The sequence below is a fragment of the Salvia splendens genome, chromosome 17 (genome assembly GCF_004379255.2).
Source record: "Salvia splendens isolate huo1 chromosome 17, SspV2, whole genome shotgun sequence".
Classification (NCBI taxonomy): domain Eukaryota; kingdom Viridiplantae; phylum Streptophyta; class Magnoliopsida; order Lamiales; family Lamiaceae; genus Salvia; species Salvia splendens.
Window position 1 is genome coordinate 2,690,702 of NC_056048.1, and position 23,225 is coordinate 2,713,926.

General features: G+C 38.7%; 3 protein-coding genes and 1 pseudogene across 4 annotated transcripts; 1 reads left to right on the forward strand and 3 right to left on the reverse strand.

The window, feature by feature from the left end:
• Positions 1 to 3,138: 3,138 nt before the first annotated feature.
• LOC121773393 (bifunctional bis(5'-adenosyl)-triphosphatase/adenylylsulfatase FHIT-like) lies at positions 3,139 to 4,868 on the reverse strand. Its single transcript, XM_042170245.1, has 4 exons — positions 4,767 to 4,868; positions 3,775 to 3,918; positions 3,478 to 3,576; positions 3,139 to 3,402 (listed from the first exon to the last, which is right to left on the reverse strand). Exons 1-4 carry the CDS (start codon positions 4,866 to 4,868, stop codon positions 3,286 to 3,288), a joined length of 462 nt encoding a protein of 153 aa, XP_042026179.1. The 3' UTR covers positions 3,139 to 3,285.
• Positions 4,869 to 7,088: 2,220 nt separating this feature from the next.
• On the reverse strand, positions 7,089 to 9,135 carry LOC121775217 (bifunctional bis(5'-adenosyl)-triphosphatase/adenylylsulfatase FHIT-like). Of its 2 annotated transcripts, none has more exons than XM_042172252.1 (5): positions 8,905 to 9,135; positions 8,675 to 8,785; positions 7,774 to 7,920; positions 7,488 to 7,586; positions 7,089 to 7,414 (listed from the first exon to the last, which is right to left on the reverse strand). In XM_042172252.1, the coding sequence occupies exons 1-5, from the start codon at positions 9,046 to 9,048 to the stop codon at positions 7,298 to 7,300; spliced, it is 618 nt and encodes a 205-aa protein (XP_042028186.1). In that variant the 5' UTR covers positions 9,049 to 9,135; the 3' UTR covers positions 7,089 to 7,297. The 2 variants fall into 2 exon arrangements, with proteins under 2 accessions (XP_042028186.1, XP_042028187.1); XM_042172253.1 differs by having other exon boundaries at positions 8,901 to 9,135.
• A 4,946-nt stretch (positions 9,136 to 14,081) lies between these two features.
• LOC121775436 lies at positions 14,082 to 14,721 on the reverse strand (annotated as a pseudogene).
• A 1,411-nt stretch (positions 14,722 to 16,132) lies between these two features.
• On the forward strand, positions 16,133 to 23,110 carry LOC121774956 (RNA polymerase II C-terminal domain phosphatase-like 1). Its single transcript, XM_042171877.1, has 17 exons — positions 16,133 to 16,760; positions 17,365 to 17,841; positions 18,162 to 18,372; positions 18,459 to 18,616; positions 18,695 to 18,765; positions 18,852 to 18,957; positions 19,143 to 19,226; positions 19,438 to 20,013; positions 20,119 to 20,182; positions 20,624 to 20,754; positions 20,838 to 20,891; positions 21,122 to 21,218; positions 21,369 to 21,604; positions 21,691 to 21,780; positions 21,956 to 22,021; positions 22,158 to 22,231; positions 22,415 to 23,110. The coding sequence occupies exons 1-17, from the start codon at positions 16,485 to 16,487 to the stop codon at positions 22,521 to 22,523; spliced, it is 2,880 nt and encodes a 959-aa protein (XP_042027811.1). The 5' UTR covers positions 16,133 to 16,484; the 3' UTR covers positions 22,524 to 23,110.
• The last annotated feature ends 115 nt before the right edge of the window (positions 23,111 to 23,225 follow it).

The following is a 23,225-nucleotide window of genomic DNA, read 5'->3' on the forward strand; positions in this document are numbered from 1 at the left end:
AGAGAGAAGTCCCAAGCTTTTGAAAAATTTAGAGAATGGCATGCTAGATATGAGAATGAAAAGGGCTCAGTGCTTAAATATCTAAGGACTGATAATGGCATGGAGTTTCTGTCTGCGGAGTTTGATAGTTTCTGTAAGGTGAAAGGGATAAGAAGGCATAGGACCGTGCCAAGAAATCCTCAACAGAACGGGCTGGCAGAAAGAATGAATAGGACATTGCTAGAAAGGGTGAGGTGCATGCTATTCTACTCTGGAATGCCAAAGAGATTCTGGGCAGAGGCTGTCTCTACTGCAGCTAATCTGATCAATAAGTGTCCATCATCTGCTATATCCAATGAGACCCCAGATCAAAGATGGTATGGAAGCCTAGGTGATTACTCAGCCTTGAAGGTGTTTGGGTGTGCTGCTTATGCACACATTAAGCAGAGTAAATTGGAGCCAAGGGCAAAGAAATGTGTGTTGTTGGGATACCAAGATGGGGTAAAAGGATACAGATTGTGGAATTTGGATAGAGAAGGCAGAAATATCATTGTGAGCAGAGATGTGACATTCAATGAAGAGGAGATGCCATTTAAAGATGATGGGAAGCCCTCTGGTGGTGGCAGTAGCTCTGAAATGCAAAACCTTGAGTTTGGTGGAGAATCTGCTGGAACAGACACTGATGAGGATGTTGTGATCACAGGAAATCAAGAAGAAGGTGGAGCAACTAGCTCTCAACATACTCAGAACACAGGTGAGCAGGAGTCACCAGTGCAGCAAGCTGCTGCAGCTCAAGGGGCCAGAAGAAATCCAAGAAGAAATGCAGGCCTACCTAGCAGATTCTCAGATTATGACATGAGCTTCTTTGCTCTATGTGTAGCAGAAGTACTCATGTTTTCAGAACCCTCAACCTATGAAGAAGCCATGAGTTGCAAGGAAAGTCAGAAATGGATCAAGGCCATGGAAGAAGAAATAGAGTCCTTGCTGAAAAATGGGACTTGGATTTTGGTGACTGATCCAGGGACTCAGAAGCTGATCAGTTGCAAATGGCTGTTTAAGAAGAAAGTAGAGGTGGGGGAAGTTGAAAGCATACGGTTTAAGGCAAGGCTGGTTGCTAGAGGATTCACACAAGTAGAGGGTATTGACTACACAGAGGTGTTCTCTCCAGTGGTGAAGCACACTTCCATTCGGATCTTATTGGCCATGACTGCTCATTTCAACTGGGAGCTGCATCAACTTGATGTGAAGACAGCATTTTTGCATGGAGATCTAGAGGAAACGATCTATATGATGCAGCCTAAGGGTTTTGAGAAGCCGGGAGAAGAAAAGAAAGTTTGCTTGTTAAAGAAAAGCCTATATGGGCTCAAGCAAAGCAGCCGGCAGTGGAACAAGAAGTTTCATGAGCAGATGGAATTGATGGCATTTGAGAGATCCAGTTTTGATAGCTGCGTGTATGTCAAGAGAAGTGGAAATCTAATACTGGCCTATCTACTGCTGTATGTGGATGATATTCTGCTGGCAGGATCAAGCAAGAGTGAGCTGCTGTCTGTCAAGGAGGAGTTGAAGCAGAGATTTGATATGAAAGATCTTGGGGAAGCCAAGAGAATCTTGGGTATGGATATTGTCAGGAACAGAAAGAAGAAAGAACTGAAATTGGTTCAGGCTGATTATATCAGAAAGGTGGTAGAAAAATACCAGGTAAGGAGTGAAAAGTCAGTATCCACTCCATTGGCTAGCTGCTTCAAACTCAGTAAAGAACAGATGCCAAAGACAGCTGAAGATAGAGAAGAGATGAGCAGGATACCCTATGCAAATATAGTGGGAAGTGTGATGTACTTGATGATATGTACAAGGCCGGATGTGGCTCATGCCATAAGCGTTGCAAGCAGATATATGGCTGATCCAGGTAGGGATCACTGGGCAGCACTAAAGTGGATTCTGAAATACCTGAAAGGGTCTGTCATGGTTGGCTTGAAGTTTGGTGGTGGAGTTTGGTCTGAGGAGAGGGAAGTCCTAGAAGGATTCTGTGACTCGGATTATGCGGCTAACTTAGACAACAGAAAGTCTCAGAGTGGTTACATCTTCACACTATATGGCACAGCAATCAGCTGGAAATCAAATTTGCAGTCTGTGGTTGCACTGTCCACAACCGAAGCTGAGTATATTTCTCTGACTGAGGCTGCAAAGGAAGGAAAATGGTTGCAAGGAATCTTGGAAGATTTAGGAATGAAGCTGGGAGCAGTGAAGATTAACTGTGACAGCAACTCGGCTATATGTTTAGCAAAACATCAAATGTTCCATGAGAGGTCGAAGCATATAGATGTGAGGAGACACTTCATCAGAGATGAGATTCAAAGTGGAAAGATCAATGTGGTGAAAGTTCCTACCGAAGAAAATGCATCAGACATGTTGACAAAATCTCTGCCAACTTCGAAATTCAAACATTGTTTGAAGTTGGTTGAGATTGTGGAGTGTTGAAGCTTGTAACAAGGATTGAGAAGGGAATCCAGATATTGATGGAGTTTTGCAAGGACAAGGTGGAGATTTGTGAAAGTGTGTCCATGCAAACTACTGGAGCTCGGCTTCTGAGCTCGGAAATGAAGCTCGGCTTTGAGTCCGGTTGTGATCGAGTGGTGGAGCCTCGGCAGCTCCGAGAAGAGATCAAGAAATAAAGCTCGGCTTTGAGCTAGCCGAGAAAGGCAGTTCGGTTGATAACCGAGAAATGCAGTTCGGTTGCTAACCAAGAATGGCAGTTCGGTTTTAGCCGAGCAGCGGTTATAACTAACTTTGGGAAATAGAGTTAGTTGGATTTTATTTCTTGATTGCATCTTGTATAAATAGCTCGATAGAGCTCAGTAGTGAGAGACGCAGAACACAGATTACACACACAATTAGAAGAGAATTCTTGCACTAGCTAGCGTTTGCTTAGAGTGATAGATTGTGAGTGTGAAGTTCTTGTATTGAGAGTTCCATCAATAAGATTCCGGTCATCTTCTCCGTGGACGTAGGTGGATTATCACCGAACCACGTTATATCGTTTGCGTGCTTTATTTCCTCGTTCGTGCGTGTGTGAGATCGGCGGTATCACGACCCAACACGATTAGTGGGTCCCTCGCCCCGGCGCCCCGCGACCCTAACAACACTGAGCACGCCTGTTCGGATTGCTTAAATCTTAGGTTTATTACTTTATTAGTAACAAGTCGATATGAAAATGTTCGACACAAGGTTAGGTCAGCCAAACCGGCTACAGAACAATACAGGCAGGTAATGATGGTTTCCTCACCTGAAGAGGATATCAAGCGGTTCCTATATGAATAGTTTTCTGTATTGATCCGCCTCTTCGGCCATCTCTTCCAAGCTTCTGTCCTTCCTTTCCTTGTCGAGATCAAACTTCTCTTTCAGCGCCTTCTCCTTCGCATCAATCTGTTAAAGGGAGGGGCATTAGTGGTGGGAGGAAAATTCATGATTACATGAAGGCAAAGGAGCTATTTGTCTTACAGCATCATAGATCTCATCGTTCTTCTCAAAATCACCAACTTTCCGTGGAATTCTGTGGATGTGGACATGAGGAACGGTCTGTCCAGCCTGAGGCCCGTCCTAATGGTAAATATGAAAAATCCAGATATCACTGTCGGAATGTTTAGTAGATCTTCCTAAAATCTAGATTACAAGAGGAGTTTTAGTCTACAGCTAAAGTAGAAACCGCAATCTCATTCTCGACTAAGAAAAGGATCACTAAGCGTTTTAAGGAGGAAAATGATTAATGGTTCCTTCTCACTCGTAAATTGGTCTTACTTGGATATTGAGTGTCAGTGAAGATGCCTTATGGTAGGACTCAAGCTGGGGCCCAATCTTATGTGCCGTGAGCCATAGGTCACTCGTCTCATCAGCAGTTAGATCAATGAAACGCTTAACAACACGTCTTGGGCAGACAAGCACGTGTGTGTTGTGTCAAGTCAACGGATTAAGAGAAATATGAATATGGCAAGGCATTACTTACTTCACTAATACATAGTACATATAATCATTCTTCTCTTTCTCATGTGGATTAACCATGTTGTATACTGTAGTCTGTAGGTACTCAAGCAAAGCAAAGCAAAGCATAAAATTCATGATAACAAAGGCATGCACTTTCAAGGCCAAGAAAACCTACCAAAATTTACAGGTCAAGAAGTAAGAACTGAAACGTGATATGTTTGTGCCGTTTCTTCTAATGCATTTTAATCACTGAGGTTAACATGCAAAACGCGATCACCCAAAAAATTGAGGTGAAGATGTAATATAAATGCATATATGGTTTAAAAGGATATGACCTGCAAAGTGCAAACAGAAATAAAAACAAAATACAGTGAACAAGACAGAAAAGCAGGAGATCTAAAGCTGCTACAAAAATGGAGAAATAAAGCAATATTTTACGAAAAATATAAAACATTCATATCTCTTGCAGTTTTCTCTGTTTAGCTATACTCATCAAACACTTAGAGAAACAAATTAGTTGGCATCAACATTTAACAATTGTGGATACACCATTCAGCTCAGGCTGCTCAGCATAAGGCATAAGCAAAATGAAATTCAAATCAGTGATCAAAAGTTTAAGCTCCAAATCGAAACGTAACATCATAATCCAGAAACAAAAGCTCGACAATTCATCAAACACATAAGAGACAACAGATATACAAAGATATACACTAATCATGTGTTTTTAATTTACAATTTTTTCCTGCAGAAATATCAAATAATCACATAGCATAAACATCCGAAATTGGATTGGAAATACAACCGGGAATGAGAGGGCGCAAATTGACCATCGCGTACGAGAATTGAGTAGAGTAGAACACTCCTCTGGGGTCGATTTTGTATGGACCAAATGTGAAACTCTCAGTTTCCATCTGCGATCTCTCAGTTGAAAAACAAATCAATGAAAATACACTATTACAGCACGAAAAATCACGCATCACTACGTAATTAGGGCGTAATTGAATAGAATTGGGCATCGATAGTACTCTTACCTTGTGATCGCAGAGAGTGAAGGAGGAAAACGGCGGGAGCGGCGGCGAGTATCGGCGGAGGAACAGGCCACGCGTGGAGGGGCGTAGGTAGAGAAACGCGATCGGAAAACGACGGGAAGTAAGGTTTAGCGAAACCTTAACAACAGCAGCGGAGCTCTCCACATGCGGCGGCGCGTGGAGTTCGTTTTATACTCACACTCACACAGGCGTTGATATTATGTCGCGCGCAATAATTTGTACTCCTATCATTTCCTGATTTATACGTATAATAGATCTACAAAATTTTAATTATTATTATCTCCACTTAAAATTGAACATTACTACTATAAAAACTTTGGATGTATTTATTTTTATTAATATATATTTGAAAAAATAATACTATAAAACTTATTCATGGACATAAAAATCCTACTCCCTCTGTCTCAAGGTAGTTCAATTGTTTCTTTTTTTGCATTCGTTTTAAAAAAATGATAGTACTAAGGGGTATATAATTAAAACAAAATTATAGACTTGGTAAGCAAAAAGGATTAAAGGAACACAATAAAGAGAGGAATATTTATTTGACAAATATTATTTGGACAAAAAAAACTATGTACTTTATTTTTAGGTAATTTTAACCATTATAAATATTTCCCATCTAATCAATGTAATTTTAATACGACTCATCTACTTATATTAATTCATACTCATATAACCAAAGTAATACAGTATGTAAAATTTAACCTATAAAGTTTATATTGGAAATATCAAATTCATGATGAAATGATGAAAGATTATTGTGGGCTCGTGAATAGATAGATTCACATTAAAAAAAATGAAATAAAATCCCACAAAAAATGTCAGTAGGAATAGGACATTGAGTTCATGACGAAGTAATACTCCCTCCTTCCCAGTTTAAGAGTAATGTTTTGCTATTTTCGTCCGTCTCAGTTTAAGAGTCTCATTTAGAATTTACCATATTTGGACATAAAATTTAACCTCGTTATTAATGAAATTTACACTCAATTGTCATTACTTTCATAAAAATAAAACAAAATAAAATCTTAAACATACAAAAAGTCAAAAGGGTCCCATTTTTCACTACCTCACTTCAATTATTACACACTCCAACAATTTCTTAAAACTCGTGCCCTAACTAAATTGCACTCCTAAACTGAGACGGAGGGAGTAATAGCTAATCAAATGTAGTACTGGTTTCTTTAAATAACATGTCTTTGGTTTCTTTTTGATACAAAAATTAAGAAAATTGTGATAATTTAATGCTATATTAAAGAAGATTACTTAAAAATGGAAAGCCAACCTAATGCACTCATTAGAAGAAGCCTCATTTGTGTGCACGTGTTGGCCAAACGGTAGAGCGGTTGATACCCGGAGCAAAGGTCACGAGTTCAAGTCCATCGTGACGCGGTCTTTAAAATTTATGTTTATTTGCCAATAAAAAATAGAAGAAGCCGCATGGCCGTGGTCCATAGCGGAGGTAACCAAAACACTACACCTCCACAACTGTTGGAGCCCATTTTCAAACTGCCACTAGCTTTACTATCGCAATAACTCGTCTCATCCACGGACCATTCGACAATGCTCGAACAAAAAAAAATTGACCTGAGTTGAGACATCAACTATATTCCCAGATAAATCCGGTCACAATCCCTCAAATTCTCGATTTTCTGCCATTGAATCCCCCGGCCACCCTTCCCCATTAGATTTGCAGGATGTTGCCATTTCATGAGGTGGGTTTCTCCAAATGCATCCAAGGACCAAGGCCGTCATTCCTTCACTAAGGCTATTGCAAGGTCGCCATGAACTTAGATTTTTGTTTTTCTATAAAATGGACATTTGCGTTGGGACAAACCAAAAAGGAAATGAAGACGCTCTTTCTGGAACAAAAGAAGTGGAAGTTGAGATGTGGTTTTCTAGAGGCTTGTAGCTATGAGAGACAGGCATACCGATGTTAACAAAGCTAAACGAGGAGACCAAAACAGAGATGTATCTAATAAATTCCCCTAAAAATCAGCAATCAATTTCTTGTTTTATGGGTCCAGATTTCACTACATTTAGCAACCAAACATTGAGAAAAAAACAAGAATGTATCATACTAAATGAAAAGAAAACAGGTACTACATAGCAAATGGTGATTTTAGTCATTAACAAGGCAAGAGCACACCTGTTTATATACCTTAAACCGTATTAATAAAGAGTCGAAAAATGAAAATGTTCAGCACAAGGTTAGGTTAGTCAAACCGGTTACAGAACAATACGGGCATGCAATGATGATGGTTTCCTCACCTGAAGAGGATATCAAGTGGTTCCTATATGAATAGTTTTCTGTATTGATCCGCCTCTTCAGCCATCTCTTCCATGCTTCTGTCCTTCCTTTCCTTGTCGAGATCAAGCTTCTCTTTCAGTTCCTTCTCCTTCGCGTCGATCTGTTCAAGGGAAGGATTAGTGGTGGGAGGAAAATTCATGATTGGTTGAAGGTAAGGTAGCTAATTGTCTTACAGCATCGTAGATCTCATCGTTCTTCTCAAAATCCCCACCTTTCCGTGGAAGTATGTGGATGTGGACATGAGGAACGGTCTGTCCAGCCTGAGGCCCGTCCTAAGGGGAAAGACGAAATAACCAGATATCCCTGTCAGAATGTTCCTCAAAGCTAGATTATAAGAGGAGTTTTAGTCTACAGCTAAAGGCGGAAACAGACAATCTCATTCTCAACTAAGAAAAGGATCACTGAGTGTGTGAAGGAGGAAAACGATTAAGGTTCCTTCTCACTCATAATTGATCTTACTTGGATCGCGAGTGTCAATGAAGATGCCTTATGGTAGGACTCAAGCTGGCGCCCAATCTTCTGTGCCGTGAACCATAGATCACTCGTCTCATCACCAGTGAGATCAGTGAAGCGCTTAACATCACGTCTTGGGCAGACAAGCACATGTATGTTGTGTCAAGTCAACCATTTACAGGAAATATGAATATGGCAAGGCACTACTTCACTATACATAAATAGTATGTTCTTCTCATTTTCATGAGGATTAACCATTGTGTAGAAAGTCAAGCAAAGCAGAGGGCATAAATTTCATGATAACAAAAGCAACCCTTTCAAGGCCAAGAAATATACCAAAATTTAGAAATCAAGAAGCTAGAATGAGTTTGAGGATGTTCGTGTCATTCCTCCTAATGCATCTTAATCACTACGGTTAACATGCAAAACATGATCACCAGAAAATTATCCGGTGAAGACTCCCTATAAATACGTATAGATGAAAGGATATGACCTGCAGCAGAAATAAAAACAAAATACAGTCAACGAGACAGATATGCAGAAGATCAAAGGTGCTACGAAAATGGTGAAGTAAATCAATATTTTTTCGAAACGATAATGCATTCATGTGTCTTCCAATTTTTTCTGTTTAGCTATACTCATCAAACAATCGTGTGATACAAATGAGTTGGCATCAACAATTGTAGATGCAACATTCAGCTCAGCATAAGCAAATGAAATTTAAATCGGTAATTAGAAATTTAAGCTCAAAATCGAAACGCAGCATCATAATCCAGGAACAACTCGACAATTCATCAAACACATAAGAGACAGTAGATTTTAAAAGATATGCCCTAAACACATTAATTCGTGCAGAAATATCAAATATTCACATAGCAAAAACATCAGAAACTGGATTGAAACGCATACCGGGAAGAAGTGGGCGCAAATTGACCATAGCATACGAGAGTTGAGTAGAGTAGAACACTTCTTTGGGGTCGATTTTGTATGGACCAAATGTGAAACTCTCAGATTCCATCTGCGATCTCTCAGTTGATAAACAAATCAATGAAAACACACTCTTACAGAACGAAAAAATCTCGTCTCGCTATGTAAGTAGGGCGTAATTTAATAGAATTGGGCATCGATTGTACTTGCCGTGTGAGCGCTGCGAGTGAAGGAGGAAAACGGCCGGAGCGACGTCGAGTGTTGGCGGAGGAACAGGCCGCGGGACGTGGGGAGAAGGTAGAGAAACGCGGTCGGAAAATGACGGAACGTAAGGAGTGGCGAAACGCTTAACATCAGCGGCGCAGCTCTCCACAGAATTGCGGCGGCGCGTGGGCTCGGTTTTATACTCTCAGAATTCAGAAGTGTTGAAATGTAATTAAGTCGCGGGCATCAATTTGTGAAAAAAAATATATAAAAAAATATAATAATAATAATAATAATAATAATAATAATAATAATAATAATAATAATAATAATAATAATAATATAAGTAGTAATTACTATATACACTTAAATTTGAAACTTGATTAAATCAAATTTGAAACTTGATTAAATTAAATCAAATTTAAACAAAATAATGTTATTACTATTTAAGTAAATTATTCTATAGCAATATAACATCGTCTTTTATTCAAAAGAAAACCTGACGTAGATGTTATGGTATGATTTTGTTCGTTTTGTTAACCTCTTAGAGCATCTATAATCGAAATGCCCTAGCCACCGCCAAGCAATAGCACAATTTAAAACTCCTCTTTCCACGTTATCATGCCCTTTCTCACAGTGTAGCTTATGTCCAGCGACGGCTAGGGCGCCGGCTAGTTCGCTATTGCGAATGCTTTTAGGTCTAAGAATTTTATCACTCTCCATAAAGGAGCTGAATGAAACCAAAGTTTTTTTTTGGCTTTTTTGTAAAGATGAAGAAAGAATATTTCTTGCCCTATTTACTAGGGCGGCGACGAACAATCAAATTATCACTAATTCTTGTACTCGTGAATAACTCCAAAGAGGCAAAGACCATTGTACTCGTGAATAACTCCAAATCCTAATTCTTGTATATTCACTACTTTACAAAGTAGTGTGAATAATTCTTGCCCTGTTGGAGTGTTTTAAGTGTTTGTGAGTCATTGGCTCTATAAAATGGTTATTGCTATCAAATCTATATTAATTATAAGAGCATCCACTACGCGTTCCGTCCCGGAGGGACGGTTCCGCCGCGGGACGCGTTGCAACGTTCGTCCCGTCCCGTAGCCCGTCCTCAGCCCGTCCCGTGGCCCGTATCCGCGAGACAAGGGACGCGCCGGCCCGTCACGCGCCCGGGCGACGTGTCGCGCCCCCGATGCATGCGTGACGCCCACTCGCTGGCCCGCGAGTGGGCGTCGTCACGGATGACGCAATAATTTATTTTTTAAAAAAAATGAATTTTAATAAAAAAAATTATTTTTCAAACGGTAATATTACCGTTAATTTTTTATTTTTCTTTTTTAATTTTTTTTTACTCTATAAATAATCCTATTTCATACTCATTTCAAACACAAACACACATATATATTCCTCTCAAATCCTCTCTATCACTCCAATTTCCATTTTATATCAACTCAAACAAATGGATCCTTTTGGGCAAATGCGTCAATTAATGGAACAATCACTTGAAGAAGATCGACGACGAGAGGCGGAGGAAGCCGCGCCACCCCCACGACGCTCCCGGAAGTACATCAATCGGAACCGGGAGGAAGCCGCCGCACGGTTAGTACGCGACTACTTCTGCGATAACCCGATTTGGGGAAATACCTACTTCCGTCGCCGTTTCCGCATGAGTAAACCGCTATTTCTCCACATAGCGAATACTTTGGCGGCCCGGGAAGAGTTCTTCCGAGAAGGGTTCGACGCGGGTTGGAAAAACAAAATAAAAAATGAAATTGAATGAATAGTAATTAAGGGACGGTTAAGGGACGGAGCGTTGCAGGTTCCGTCCCTTAGTTAAGGGATGGAGGAAAAAAGGACAGTTGGGCCCTCAAATAGTGGTCAAATAGTAGTTAATGGACGGTATAGATACAACGTAGTGCATGGCCTAATGATCGCATAGTAATCTACAATTTTACAACAACTGACATAGAGGTCATGGCAACTTCATCCACTTCAGCAAATTTTTCTTCTAAACGGATCCTCTTGACATAACCTTTCCAAGAAGACTCTATATCTTAAAAAATCTCATTTGGAATTGTGACAGAGGAGATTATCTTGGTCACTTTCACCATCTGATGTGATAATTTCACTCACTTAGAATGATAAGAAGCATAGTGTCAAGTTTCCACAAGAAAAAAATTGGTAAGCAAACGAATGTTGGACATACTGTTGCATTTGCCTTGTCTGATTCTGCTTCTTCTGCCATAAAAAATTTCACTCTCCTAAAATGAAAGAAACATATTATAATCATAATTCATAAGTGAGTCACAATCAAAAGAAAAGGCAGATACTATAATATAAATATATATTAAAAGACACCGGATTTAAAATCCTCAACAACAAAACATATATTGACATAATAATAAAAAAAGTAGTGTACAAACCGATGAAAAAATAGAGATTAGTGGTAAATTTAGGATAGCAAAATCAATAGACTAAAGAAAAAGGGAAATCTTTGAAACAAACTTTAATAATAGACAAAAATAAAAACAATATCATGACTTCATGTTAAAACAATATGTAGTGTATTGGAAAAATGACGGGAGTGAAAAACGTGATGGAAAAAAACCATGTGTTAGGGGATTATAAGTTACCAAATATCATACTATATTTATAGTCCAAAAAATGATAACTCTTCAAAACCTTTCACTTTCTTTACATATTATTAAAAAATTTAAAATATTTTAGTTTCTCAAAAAATAAAACTAAAGCATTAGAAAAACGTTATCAAATATTGGAAAATGAATGACAACAATTCCTACCATTGTATTTCTATGAGATGAGTAATGCATCATATTACACAAGTTTCCTGCATTAAATGCATAATCAAGTTGGAAATTCATTTATTTATAATAAATGTATAATAAATTTTGGAAAATGAAATGGAAGACCATTGAAGCAATGGTCTCATAATTTACTCTACAACTTTTCGATTAATCCTCGTACTTATACAACAAAAGGTCGTTATTCCTCGTACTTATAAATATTCAAAAAATTGTAAAAGATAAGAAGTCATCATCTAAAATGTATAAATATTCAAATTCATTCCCATAAACTAGAAGATAATTTAACATTTCCTTCTCTGAATTTAAGTGGCAATATTAAATGTCCATAAATATCATTATAATTAGGGATGTCAATCGGGCCAGCCCACCGGGTTTCGGGCCAACCCTATTCGGGTTGCGGGTCAATTTGTTATTTTTTCAGGTTATAAAAGTTCAGCCCTAACCCTAAAAGCTCGGGTTTCGGGCTAGCCCATCGGGTTAATCGGGTTGCTACCGATAAAATTAACATGCGATCAATCCAATAAATAATGGTGAAAATTAGTTATATTTATAAAATGTAAAATATTTAATTATGATAAATTTGAGATATATGCGTAAACTCAAATATTAACATAATCAAATACTAATATTTGAGATTTATGCAACATAAAACATAAACATCAAGAAATTTTAAAGCATGTTTAGAAATTTAAATATATTTTTTTAGTGAATTTGAAGTTTCTAATTCATTTATCTATTATTGTATTAATAAAAACTTAATATATAATTTATATATTTAATATATAAAATGGAAAGTTATTTTTTCAGTAATCTGTATTATAAAATAATCAATGAAGTGTCGAATTAGAGTCAAACAAATAGAACAATATAAATTTTATCGGGTTTCCGGACCAGCCCATCGGGTTTTCGGGTCTGGCCCTAACGGGTTGCGGGTTAATCGGGCTGTAATTTTATCGGGCTGGAAATTTTCAGCCCTAACCCTATAAATTTGGCGGGCTATTCGGGTCAGCCCACGGGTTACGGGCTAAATTGTCATCCCTAATTATAATTGTATAAGATCGTGCGCAATAGCGGACTAGGTGCTCGGCTAGTCCGCTATTGAGGTAGGCGAGCCAAACGAAGGGAAAAAAAGCCCGAGAGGTTGGGTGTGGACTAACCGGCTAGCCGATTGCTAGCAGCCTATTGCGTGGCGAGCGATCGGCTAGCCGAAATTTTTTAAAATTTTTTATAAATTTTTTATTTGTACTCTATATTTACAACTCATTGCACTTCATTTTGTTAATATTTGATAAACACCAACAATTAAAATGATTTAAATTGGAGGCTCGGGCATTAGCTAGACTGTGGGAAGGACATGATAACGTGGCAGAATGAGTTTTAGGCTGAGCTATTGCTAGCTAGGCGGTGGCTAGGTCATTCCTACTGTGGATGCTCTAAAATAGAAGCCAATGGACGAACCGTTTTTTTTTCTAACCTTAATGGATTATGACATATTCTATAAATATTCAAATTCATCCCATAACTTCCATAGAGGTATTTTTTATTGCTAAAGTAGTAACTAGTACTAACAAACTATTTTGTGATTTAATTTAACTGAAGTTAAAATTTAAGAGCTGTATGTGTACAGCAGTACAGGTACATTTATCCTCATTCATTATGTTTAAAATTACGTCTTCATTCATTATGTTATCATTTGATCTTCATCCCAGTTTAATATTTCTCATACTTTATGCTCTTTCAATCTAACGCATTAGACATTTTTTTCATATAATTAGTAAGCTTAAAAGAACCGTCTCAGTTAATGCGGGACAAAAAATGTAATAAACGATAAAACTAAGAATAAAATGCAAGATATTAGCATATCGATATTCTTAAAAAACTTAATAAACCTTTGTTTTTTATTTCCTATGTCCAAAAGAACTATCCTAGTTAATAGGGCATAAAAAGGAGTACTGAAAAATATAGAGTAAAGGCCAAATTTGGTTCTTAACATATTGTAATTTATTGATTTTGGTCCAAAACATTATTTTTTGAATTATTCGGTCCCTCACAAATAAAAACGGGTCACATTTGGTCCGAATTTGACGGAACCGTTAAAAGTTAACGGTCAACGTATCTTAATTCGATTTTGACTGCGTCTCCGTCGTCTGGCTCGCTGGCACCGAGCTCCTCCGCACCAGCACCCCCGAGCCCAACCCTCACGGAATCTCCTGAACCTTCCGCAAAGACATCACCCGCTACTCCTCCATCCTCACATTCACAACAATCAATTCCAGATCATTCTATAGCTATTGCATAACACAAATTAACCAACAATTCATAACTAAAATGGTGAAGTCAACAAATTTTCAATAAACCCTAATTGGTGATTGGTGAACAGAAAGTATTTGGGGGAAATGATTGTTTACCGGCGTATTCACATATAAATCTTATAGCGGTGATCAGCTCCGCCGCATAGAGGCCCCGACCCTTTTTCTCTTGTTTTACAATCTTCAACCTCAAATTCACCCCGCACTGAGTCGCCCTGTTGCCGCACAGAGAGTCACACTTGCAACTCGGTCCGCATTTTAGATTCAAGCAGGGGCAAAAATCATCGCCGCCGCATCCTTTTGTGCAGTCGCAACAGGTGGCGTCGTCGACGCGGAATAGAAAAGGAGAGGGGGGATCGGGTGGGGCATCGTGGTCGGAGCCCCATGGCTGGCGGAAGTGGGTGGTAGTGCGGAGGGTCTGAGATGGAGTGTAGAGAAAGTAAGAGTAGGTGTGGGGGTCGCCGGGGGATGGGGTTGTGGAAAGGGATGGGAAGCTTCTCAAAACCTCTGGAAGCGTCGGAGGTTCTGAGGGAAGTTACGTTGGTGGAGAGGTGGTACAAGGTTTTGCAGGTTGAGGAGATGGAGACTAGCTCGGTGGGATTGAGGTAAGGAATGACGATGGGGGCGCATTGGAAGAATGGTTCGCCGGTTTGATGGTAGTTGATTTCCCGGCAATGTGGTTCCTCCATTGTAGAATTGGGCGGAGGTCCAACCGTCCGAATTCGTAGAATTGGGAGGATGCCTAGAATTCGGTGCTGGCGAGCCAGACGGCGGAGATGCGGTAAAAATCGAATTAAGATTCGTTGGCCATTAACTTTTAACGATTCCGTCAAATTCGGACCAAATGTGACCCACTTTTATTTGTGAGGAACCGAATAATTCAAAAGATAATGTTTTGGACCAAAATAAATAAATCGCAATATATTAAGGACCAAATTGGGCCTTTACTCAAAAATATACTATCATACTACTACCAAAAAAATTCAAGATATATAAGCATATCGATATTCTTTAAATTTAAATTAATCTAAAATAAAATAAAGTAAAAAAATGAATGAATTGTAAAATCTTGTTACATTAATATTTTACAAGTAGATAAAAGTAGGCAAATATGTATGCTATGTTACACATATAATATGGTAATTAAATTGTTGGTCCAGATAGACTTAGGCCATCCCTAATAGGAATAGCCCAGCAATAGCCCAACTATAGCCTAGCCACAAACTCTTCCTGCCACATCATCAATATTAAATATCCTCCTGCCACATCATCAAAACAAGCAAATAGCCCAGCTATAGCCTAACCATAGCCTAGCCACATCACTCAAAATTATATAAAACAAATAATTAACAATCACACAAAATACGGAATTAAATTTACCACACACATACGGGAAAGTTCAATAATAATATTAAAATATTAAAAAGTACATTAATTAAAAAAATAAACTTCATTAAAATTAAAATAATATTAAAACATCCTCATTAATGAGTTTGTCCCACATCGAAAGTGGAACATAAAACATTCAAAGATGTCTCTATAAAAGAGAAACAACCAAGAATGAGTTTGTCCCACATCGAAAGTGGAACATAAAACATTCAAGGATGTCTCTATAAAAGAGAAAAAAACCAAGAATGAGTTTGTCCCACATCGAAAATGGAACATAAAACATTCAAGGATGTCTCTATAAAAGAGAAACAACCAAGAATGAGTTTGTCCCACATCGAAAGTGGAACATAAAACATTCACGGATGTCTCTATAAAAGAGAAACTACCAAGAATGAGTTTCATAAAAAAAATATTAAATAAAAAAAATTAAAAAATCCGCTGGGCGATGCGCTCGGCGATCCGGAGCGCTGCAATAGCGCCGAGCGGATCGCCCAGCGCACCGCCTAGCGCCGTGAAACCGCCGAGTGCTCGGCAGTTTTTAATTCCGAAATCCGCTGGGCGGTTGCAATGGAACGCCTAGCACCGGCGCTCGGCTAGGCGGTGCGCTAGGCGCCATTGGGGATGGCCTTAGAAATTAGAGTAGGAGAAAATTTCAGAATTATCGTATCATTGCTTTGACCAAATTTGATCATTTTAATTAATTTTTTTTTATTCTGGATCTAGGGTTTTCTCCTCAATCGTCGTCACCACTCACGTACTCTGCTATTAAAAATCTCACCAGATTCATAACCCTAGTTCTAAATTTAATCTTAGATACTTCAACAATCGAGAATTCAATCGGGGACAACGGAATAGCTGCATTCTAGATTTCAATCCAACTTTTTTTTCCTCCGGATTTCACTATCAATCGATTTATAAATCTCGAAAATTCGGACCGATGAATTTCAACGAACTACTCTAGAGAAGGGGTTATACATAGCCCAATTACTCGGCCGATTGGTCGATTGTTTACAAAACCACATTGAAGTAGTGAAATTGGGATTGAAACTAGAAAATTTCGTAAATGTATCAGAAAATGGTGTTGATGTATGAAGGGGCGAGGTTGTTGGGAGAGGCTGAGTTGCAGCCGCAGGAGGGATTTGTGTGGGCGCAGGAGCTGAAGGAAATTCGAATTTGTCAGTACACTGCGCCGAGTGAGAGGTGCCCGCCGCTCGCCGTGCTTTTGACGATAAACTCCGCCGGATTATGCTTCAGACTGAAATCTACTGTCAATATGAAGAATCAGAATCAGGACTCGCCGCTTTCTGTTTTGCACGCCACCTGTTTCAGAGAAAACAAGGTATTGCCCACCAGAAACAGAAACCACAGAACTACCTAAAATAAGTATAACTTGATTCAGCAAATCTTACTCTTATGACATTGTGATTGAGTGTTTGCAGAAACTCTAATTTTTTAAGTAGAGAAGATACATAATTTCTAAATTTTCATTTGGACAAGGAATGAGGACAAAAAAACAGATTTTTCGTGGTGATTTTGTTGATTTTAATTGTTTACTATTGCTTGAATATGGAAGAATTTAGGCTCCACTGAAAAACAGTATCACCTGATGATAGTAAATTGGATGTTGAGAGCATTATTTCGATACAATTGGGATTCTGGAAATGATATGTTCAGCTGTAACAACACCTGAAAACTGAAAAGAATTAAGTTAGCAAACCCCAGTCTGAGAGAACCTTGTGTTTGTTTGCATTATGTGGTTGTGTTTGTACCAATGATGGGAATGGACGGCTCTATGCTGCCTTGAGATTTTTGTGGTCTACTTCAGTATGTTTACCTCTTGCATTTGATAGTTTAGGTTCTGATGCATTTCGCTCATAGTTATAGCAATCCTTCAGTACATATATATCTTTCTTACTTGTTATATTTCAATGTTATCTTTTCAGACTGCTGTAGCATCATTTGGAGGAGGGGAAATTCATTTAGTTGCCATGCATTCAAGAAAGGATCAAGGACAAGGTCCATGCTTTTGGGGGTTCAATGTTGCGTCAAGCATATACAATTCTTGCCTTGTTATGCTGAATCTCAGGTGTCTTGGCATTGTGTTTGATCTTGATGAAACCCTCGTAGTAGCTAACACAATGCGGTCGTTTGAGGATAGGATAGAGGCTTTGCAGCGGAAAATGAATTCAGAGTCTGATCCACAGCGTGTTTTGGGGATTCAGGCCGAGATCAAACGATATCATGATGATAGAATTATTTTGAAGGAATATGCAGAAAGTGATCAGGTGACTGACAATGGGAAAGTTATCAAATCACAGTCTGAAGTGGTTCCTGCTCTGTCAGAGACTCATCAACCTATTGTTCGCCCTCTTATACGTCTTCAAGATAGAAATATTATTCTTACTCGTATCAATCCACTGGTAAGCATCAAGTATGTTAGGATTTCATTCCCTTATTGGTCTTGTTCACTTGTGAGTGCTCTGGTAATTTTGGGTGAACTACTACTTAGTGTGTCTAAAACGTGAATTTTAAGACATTTATCAGTTTATACTCTTTTATCAATCAGTGGAAATTAATACGAGTAGTTCAGGCGTTTCTGTGTGGTATATTATTACAAAGCACTTAGCTCCTTGTGAGAACTTAACCAATGAGGAACAATTCATAAAAACAGTAAACTTTCTACTGCATATGTCAATTTGTCGCTATTAAGGTTAAGGATGGTTCTTTTTCACTTATGCAGATACGTGATACAAGTGTTCTTGTGAGACTGAGACCTGCTTGGGAGGATCTTAGAACTTATTTGACTGCTAAAGGGAGAAAACGCTTTGAAGTTTTTGTTTGCACAATGGCTGAAAGGGATTATGCTTTAGAAATGTGGAGACTTCTTGATCCAGGATCTAACTTGATAAACTCGAGGGAGCTCTTGAATCGCATTGTGTGCGTCAAGTCTGGTAAGGTTCTTGGAACTGTTGTCTTGGGGTCTCTTGTCAATACATACATGTGTGACGCTGGTTGATGACTATTACTTTTTAAACAGGTTCTAGGAAATCACTGTTTAATGTTTTCCAAGAAGGAAACTGCCATCCTAAGATGGCATTGGTAATTGATGACCGCTTAAAAGTATGGGATGAGAAAGATCAACCACGAGTCCACGTTGTTCCTGCATTTGCTCCATATTATGCTCCTCAAGCTGAGGTAATGGCAATTTACTTCAAATCTATTTGTCTGCAAGGATAACTCAGTATTTTTCCAACTTGTGTTGACTTTTTCTAGGCCAACAACACTGTCCCTGTGCTCTGTGTTGCAAGAAATGTAGCTTGCAATGTGAGAGGTGGTTTTTTCAAGTAAGATAATGTTACCCTGTGTTATTTTCTATTTCACTGTATCTTGTTTACCTTCTATTCAATTTGACCTGGCATATTCAACACAGAGATTTTGATGATGGGCTTTTGCAACAAATAACTGAGCTTGCATATGAAGATGATATTCGGACTGTGCCTTCTTCACCAGATGTGAGCAATTACTTAGTTTCAGAGGTAAGTATATTTAACATCTCCAGTTATTCACCCTTATCTGGTAAATGTAGTCTAAGCAGCTGCATTCACCAATAGTTAGAGTTGTGCCTAGATGACATCTTTCCTTTTCCTATTATCATTCGCATGATAAAAATTGCCAGTCACTAAAATTATGTGCTAAGCAACAATGCCTTTCTGTGTTGCAGGATGATCCATCAAGTTTAAATGGGAATAAAGACTCCCTTGGTTTTGATGGAATGGCAGATTCTGAGGTGGAAAGGAGACTGAAGGTGTGCTGTCTTCCTGAGCATCTTTGTTTTGTTGCTTTAATATGGATATACTCTGCAGCCTCTTGGGGCATATGCGTTTGCTTTTTTTCTTCGTGTATTTAATATTGTAGTTCTTTCTTCTTTGCTCCTGGTCGTTTATGTTGAAAGTACATTGAATGTATTGCAAACAGAATCCTAGTGGTATCATAACTTTATGTGGGTAATCATTCAGGAGACGATTTCCGCTTCTTCAGCTGCTTCTTTGCCAACTGCTAATTTAGATCCAAGACTCGCCTCAGCACTCCATTATGCCGCATCATCCTCTTCTTTTACAGTTCCTCTACCAGCAATACCAGTACCAGGACCAGCTATGTCTTTCGTTAATCAGCAATTATTACCTCAAGTGGCTCAGCTTAGCCAAGCAGAAATGACTGTGCAAAGTTCTCCTGCAAGGGAAGAGGGTGAGGTTCCTGAATCAGAACTAGATCCTGATACAAGAAGGAGGCTGTTAATTTTGCAGCACGGTCAAGACATGAGAGAACACCCTCCAAGTGAACCTACATTTCCTGCTAGGCCCCCAATACAAGTATCACTACCAATAGGTCAGGGCCATGGCTGGTTTTCTGTTGAAGAAGAGATGAGCCCGGGACAACTGGACCGTGTGGCACCACCGAAGGAATTCATTTTGAATGCAGACACTATTCCTATTGACAAAAATCGGTCTCCTCATCCACCCTTTCTCCACAAAGTGGAGCCTTCTATCCCGCCTGCTAGAGTGTTGCATGAAAGTCAGAGATTACCAAGGGAGGTTAGTTAACTTCTCTATAGTCCTTCATTACACATTTTGGCTAGTTGAGAAGTCAAGTTCCTTTTGATGTCTGGCAAGTTTCCTGATACTATTCGCCATTTACAGGCATTTTCCAGAGAAGATCAATTAAGGTTGAATCAAGCAGTATCCACTTTTCCTTCTTTTTCTGGTAAGCTGTGGCCCTTATAAATCTCTGCCAATTGCATTTATTAACAACTTATGTGGCCATAATTTACTGCGGGTTCCAGATTACATGTACAGCATGACATCCTTTTATACTAGCCCAATTTATGCTACGTACCTCTTACTCCCAGGCTCCCACTCAAAGGGGCTAGAGACGACTCATACAATAAAAACTTGGGCAGTATAATGTTGAAAGTGTGCTTCCTTACGAATTATATGTGAATATAGGACATATATTATCTGGTTATTAGGAGGTTTATTCTTCTGGATCTCAAGTCACTTCCACTTCCAATTAAAGATCCAAACTTAAATCTATTAAAACATTTGATACCACCATGTCCTGTTTCAACAAAAGTTGTTTCTTCTTCTATATTAACTTCATTCTGTAGAAGTTGATTATTACTTTTATGTATTGTTAATTTTGAAGGTCAAGAAAGTCCGGTGGCCCAATCATCTTTAGCAAGTAAGGATATTGATCTCGAAGCTGGACAAATAGATCCGTATATTGAGACATGTCCTGGAGTATTGCAGGACATTGCATTTAAGTGTGGAACAAAGGTATAAATAAGCAGTTCATCTGTTTTTCTTTCCTTTCCTTTTGGGATTATTTGTCTTGCTTAATGTTACGGCTACTTATGCAGGTGGAGTTCAAGCAAGCCCTGGTATCTGGTGCAGAACTTCAGTTCATAGTGGAGGTGATTCCATATTCCAGTCGCACTTTTCTTTTACATTTTGCTGAGGAAGAAATAAATTTAAAACTATGATAACCTTATGTTCTACCTCGCTTGCCATCTCACTCTCTACCTATCCATTCTTGAATTGCCTCTTAATATCTCACAAATTCTTATATTGTTTTTTTAATCTCTAAACTCTAAAGTAATTTAAATCATCGCATAATTGATTGTATTATATTGGTCTTTTGTAGGTCTTGTTTGCAGGTGAGAGAATTGGCCGAGGGATTGGTAGAACAAGAAGGGAAGCACAACGTCAGGCTGCGGAAGGATCTCTCGTATATCTGGCTGGTAATTTAGCTTCCTGATGTTGAAATGTTTAAGATGTTTTACAATTAAAATTTGAACAAATCTATATACTGATACATTTCAATATAAAAGGCTGATTATTTCCTGAATACCTAATATTGTCTCTGACAATAATGAGCTGTTCACCTGCAGATAAATATTTGTCGCATCGTAGACCTGACAACTATGTGCCTGGGAATGAGAGTAGGATTGTTGCTAATCAAAAAGAAAATGGCTTCATTAGTGATCCTAATACTTTTGGATATCAGTCACTGCCTAAGGAGGAGGGTGCTCCATTTTCTACAGTTGCAGCATCGCCAAGAATTCGAGATCCAAGAATTGAGCCTTCCAAAAAGCCAATAGGTTCCATTGCTGCACTTAAAGAGTTGGTAAGTATCATACTTTAATAGTTCTGTCCATGGTTTTCACAAAATATTTTGGGACCGTCACATACACTTTGTTAATGTCACTTCAGTGCATGATGGAGGGCCTTGGTGTAGCATTCCAACAACATCAACCTCAGTTTTCAGCTAATCCAGGACATAAAAATGAGGTTTATGCCCAGGTCGAGAAACACTGTCCCCCCTTTTATGCGAATAGATGCATAATGATGCATTCTGATAATCAGTAGTTCAGTGATTAAAAGCATCCACAGTATATATAATAAAATTTAGTTAAATAGGTGTATTCTATGATTATTAATTCAGTTGTTTAAGTGGCTTGCCTTTTCTGGTTTATAGGTTGAAATAAATGGAGAAGTACTGGGTAAGGGAATGGGCGTAACATGGGATGAAGCTAAATCCGAGGTATTGTGTTCTCCCATAAATCTTGTTTCTTCCCCTTTTAAGAATCGTCCGGACAGAATTCTTCTGGTAATAATAGAATTTTACTTGTTTATGTAGTAGTGGTTTTTAAATTTTAACTCAAAATATTCCTCCTTAGGCTGCTGAAAAAGCTATCGGGGTCTTGAAATCCATGACGGGTCAGTTTCCTTACAGGCGTCAGAGTTCCCCGAGGTGAGTGTCTTTTTTACTTGGTGACGATCCATTCTGACAAAGTGGGTGAATTTGATGAAAGCTTTACGAGAATAACTAATGTTATATGCATTAATCTTGCTGATGATAATGTGCAACCATGTTTCTGCTGACTTACATTTATGGCTTTGCACAACGGTGTTTGATCAAATCATTTTGGTTCAGATCAATGCATGGCGTGTCGAGCAAGAGGATGAAACAAGAATTCTCCCGAGTTCCTCAGGGAATGGCATCCTCTGGCAGATACTCGAGAAACGGATCACCCATTCCATGAAACCTATATGTCATTTTTTGTGCTTGCATGTATGTATAGCATTAGCCCGCACGTGTGCGACTTACATGATGAAACCTGTAATGTGGGGATGGTGGAGGCTGGGCTGCGGCTGCAGTTAGCTCCCGCTAAGAATTTTGCTGAAGCAGAACTGCACCTCGCCGATGACTGTTGGAAATCCTGAGGAGGCGGACGCCTCTGTCATTCCAAGTCGACATGGGATCTTCAACTGTTGTATCAGACCTGAATCTTAATCCGGTCTTAGAAAGGTGCGAAGAAGGAGAAGACGAGGAAGGCGGAATTGGTCGGGGGAAGAAACAATGTTGTGATATAAGTCATGGAGAAGCCAAGGGAAGATATGCACCAATTTTAAAGGAATCCCAGCTTTGATTCAAAGTTTCATCAGTAAATATGAAACCACATCAATGCACATTATGTAGTTTGATTGTATTTGTCATGCCTTACTCCAACCAACCAGGGAAATTGTTCATTAATCATTTTTTACCACCACCACCACAAGTAGGAGTTTTTGTCCTTGACAATGTAAACTATAACTTTCATGAAATGAGCATATTTGTTTTTATGGTAAATTGTTGGAAAAAATTACTCTCCTCACTATTCATATTGTCATTTCCGTCTATTACACAATAAGAGTTTTATTTCACTTTTATCATATACTATTGTAAGTAGGTGTCACATTTTACT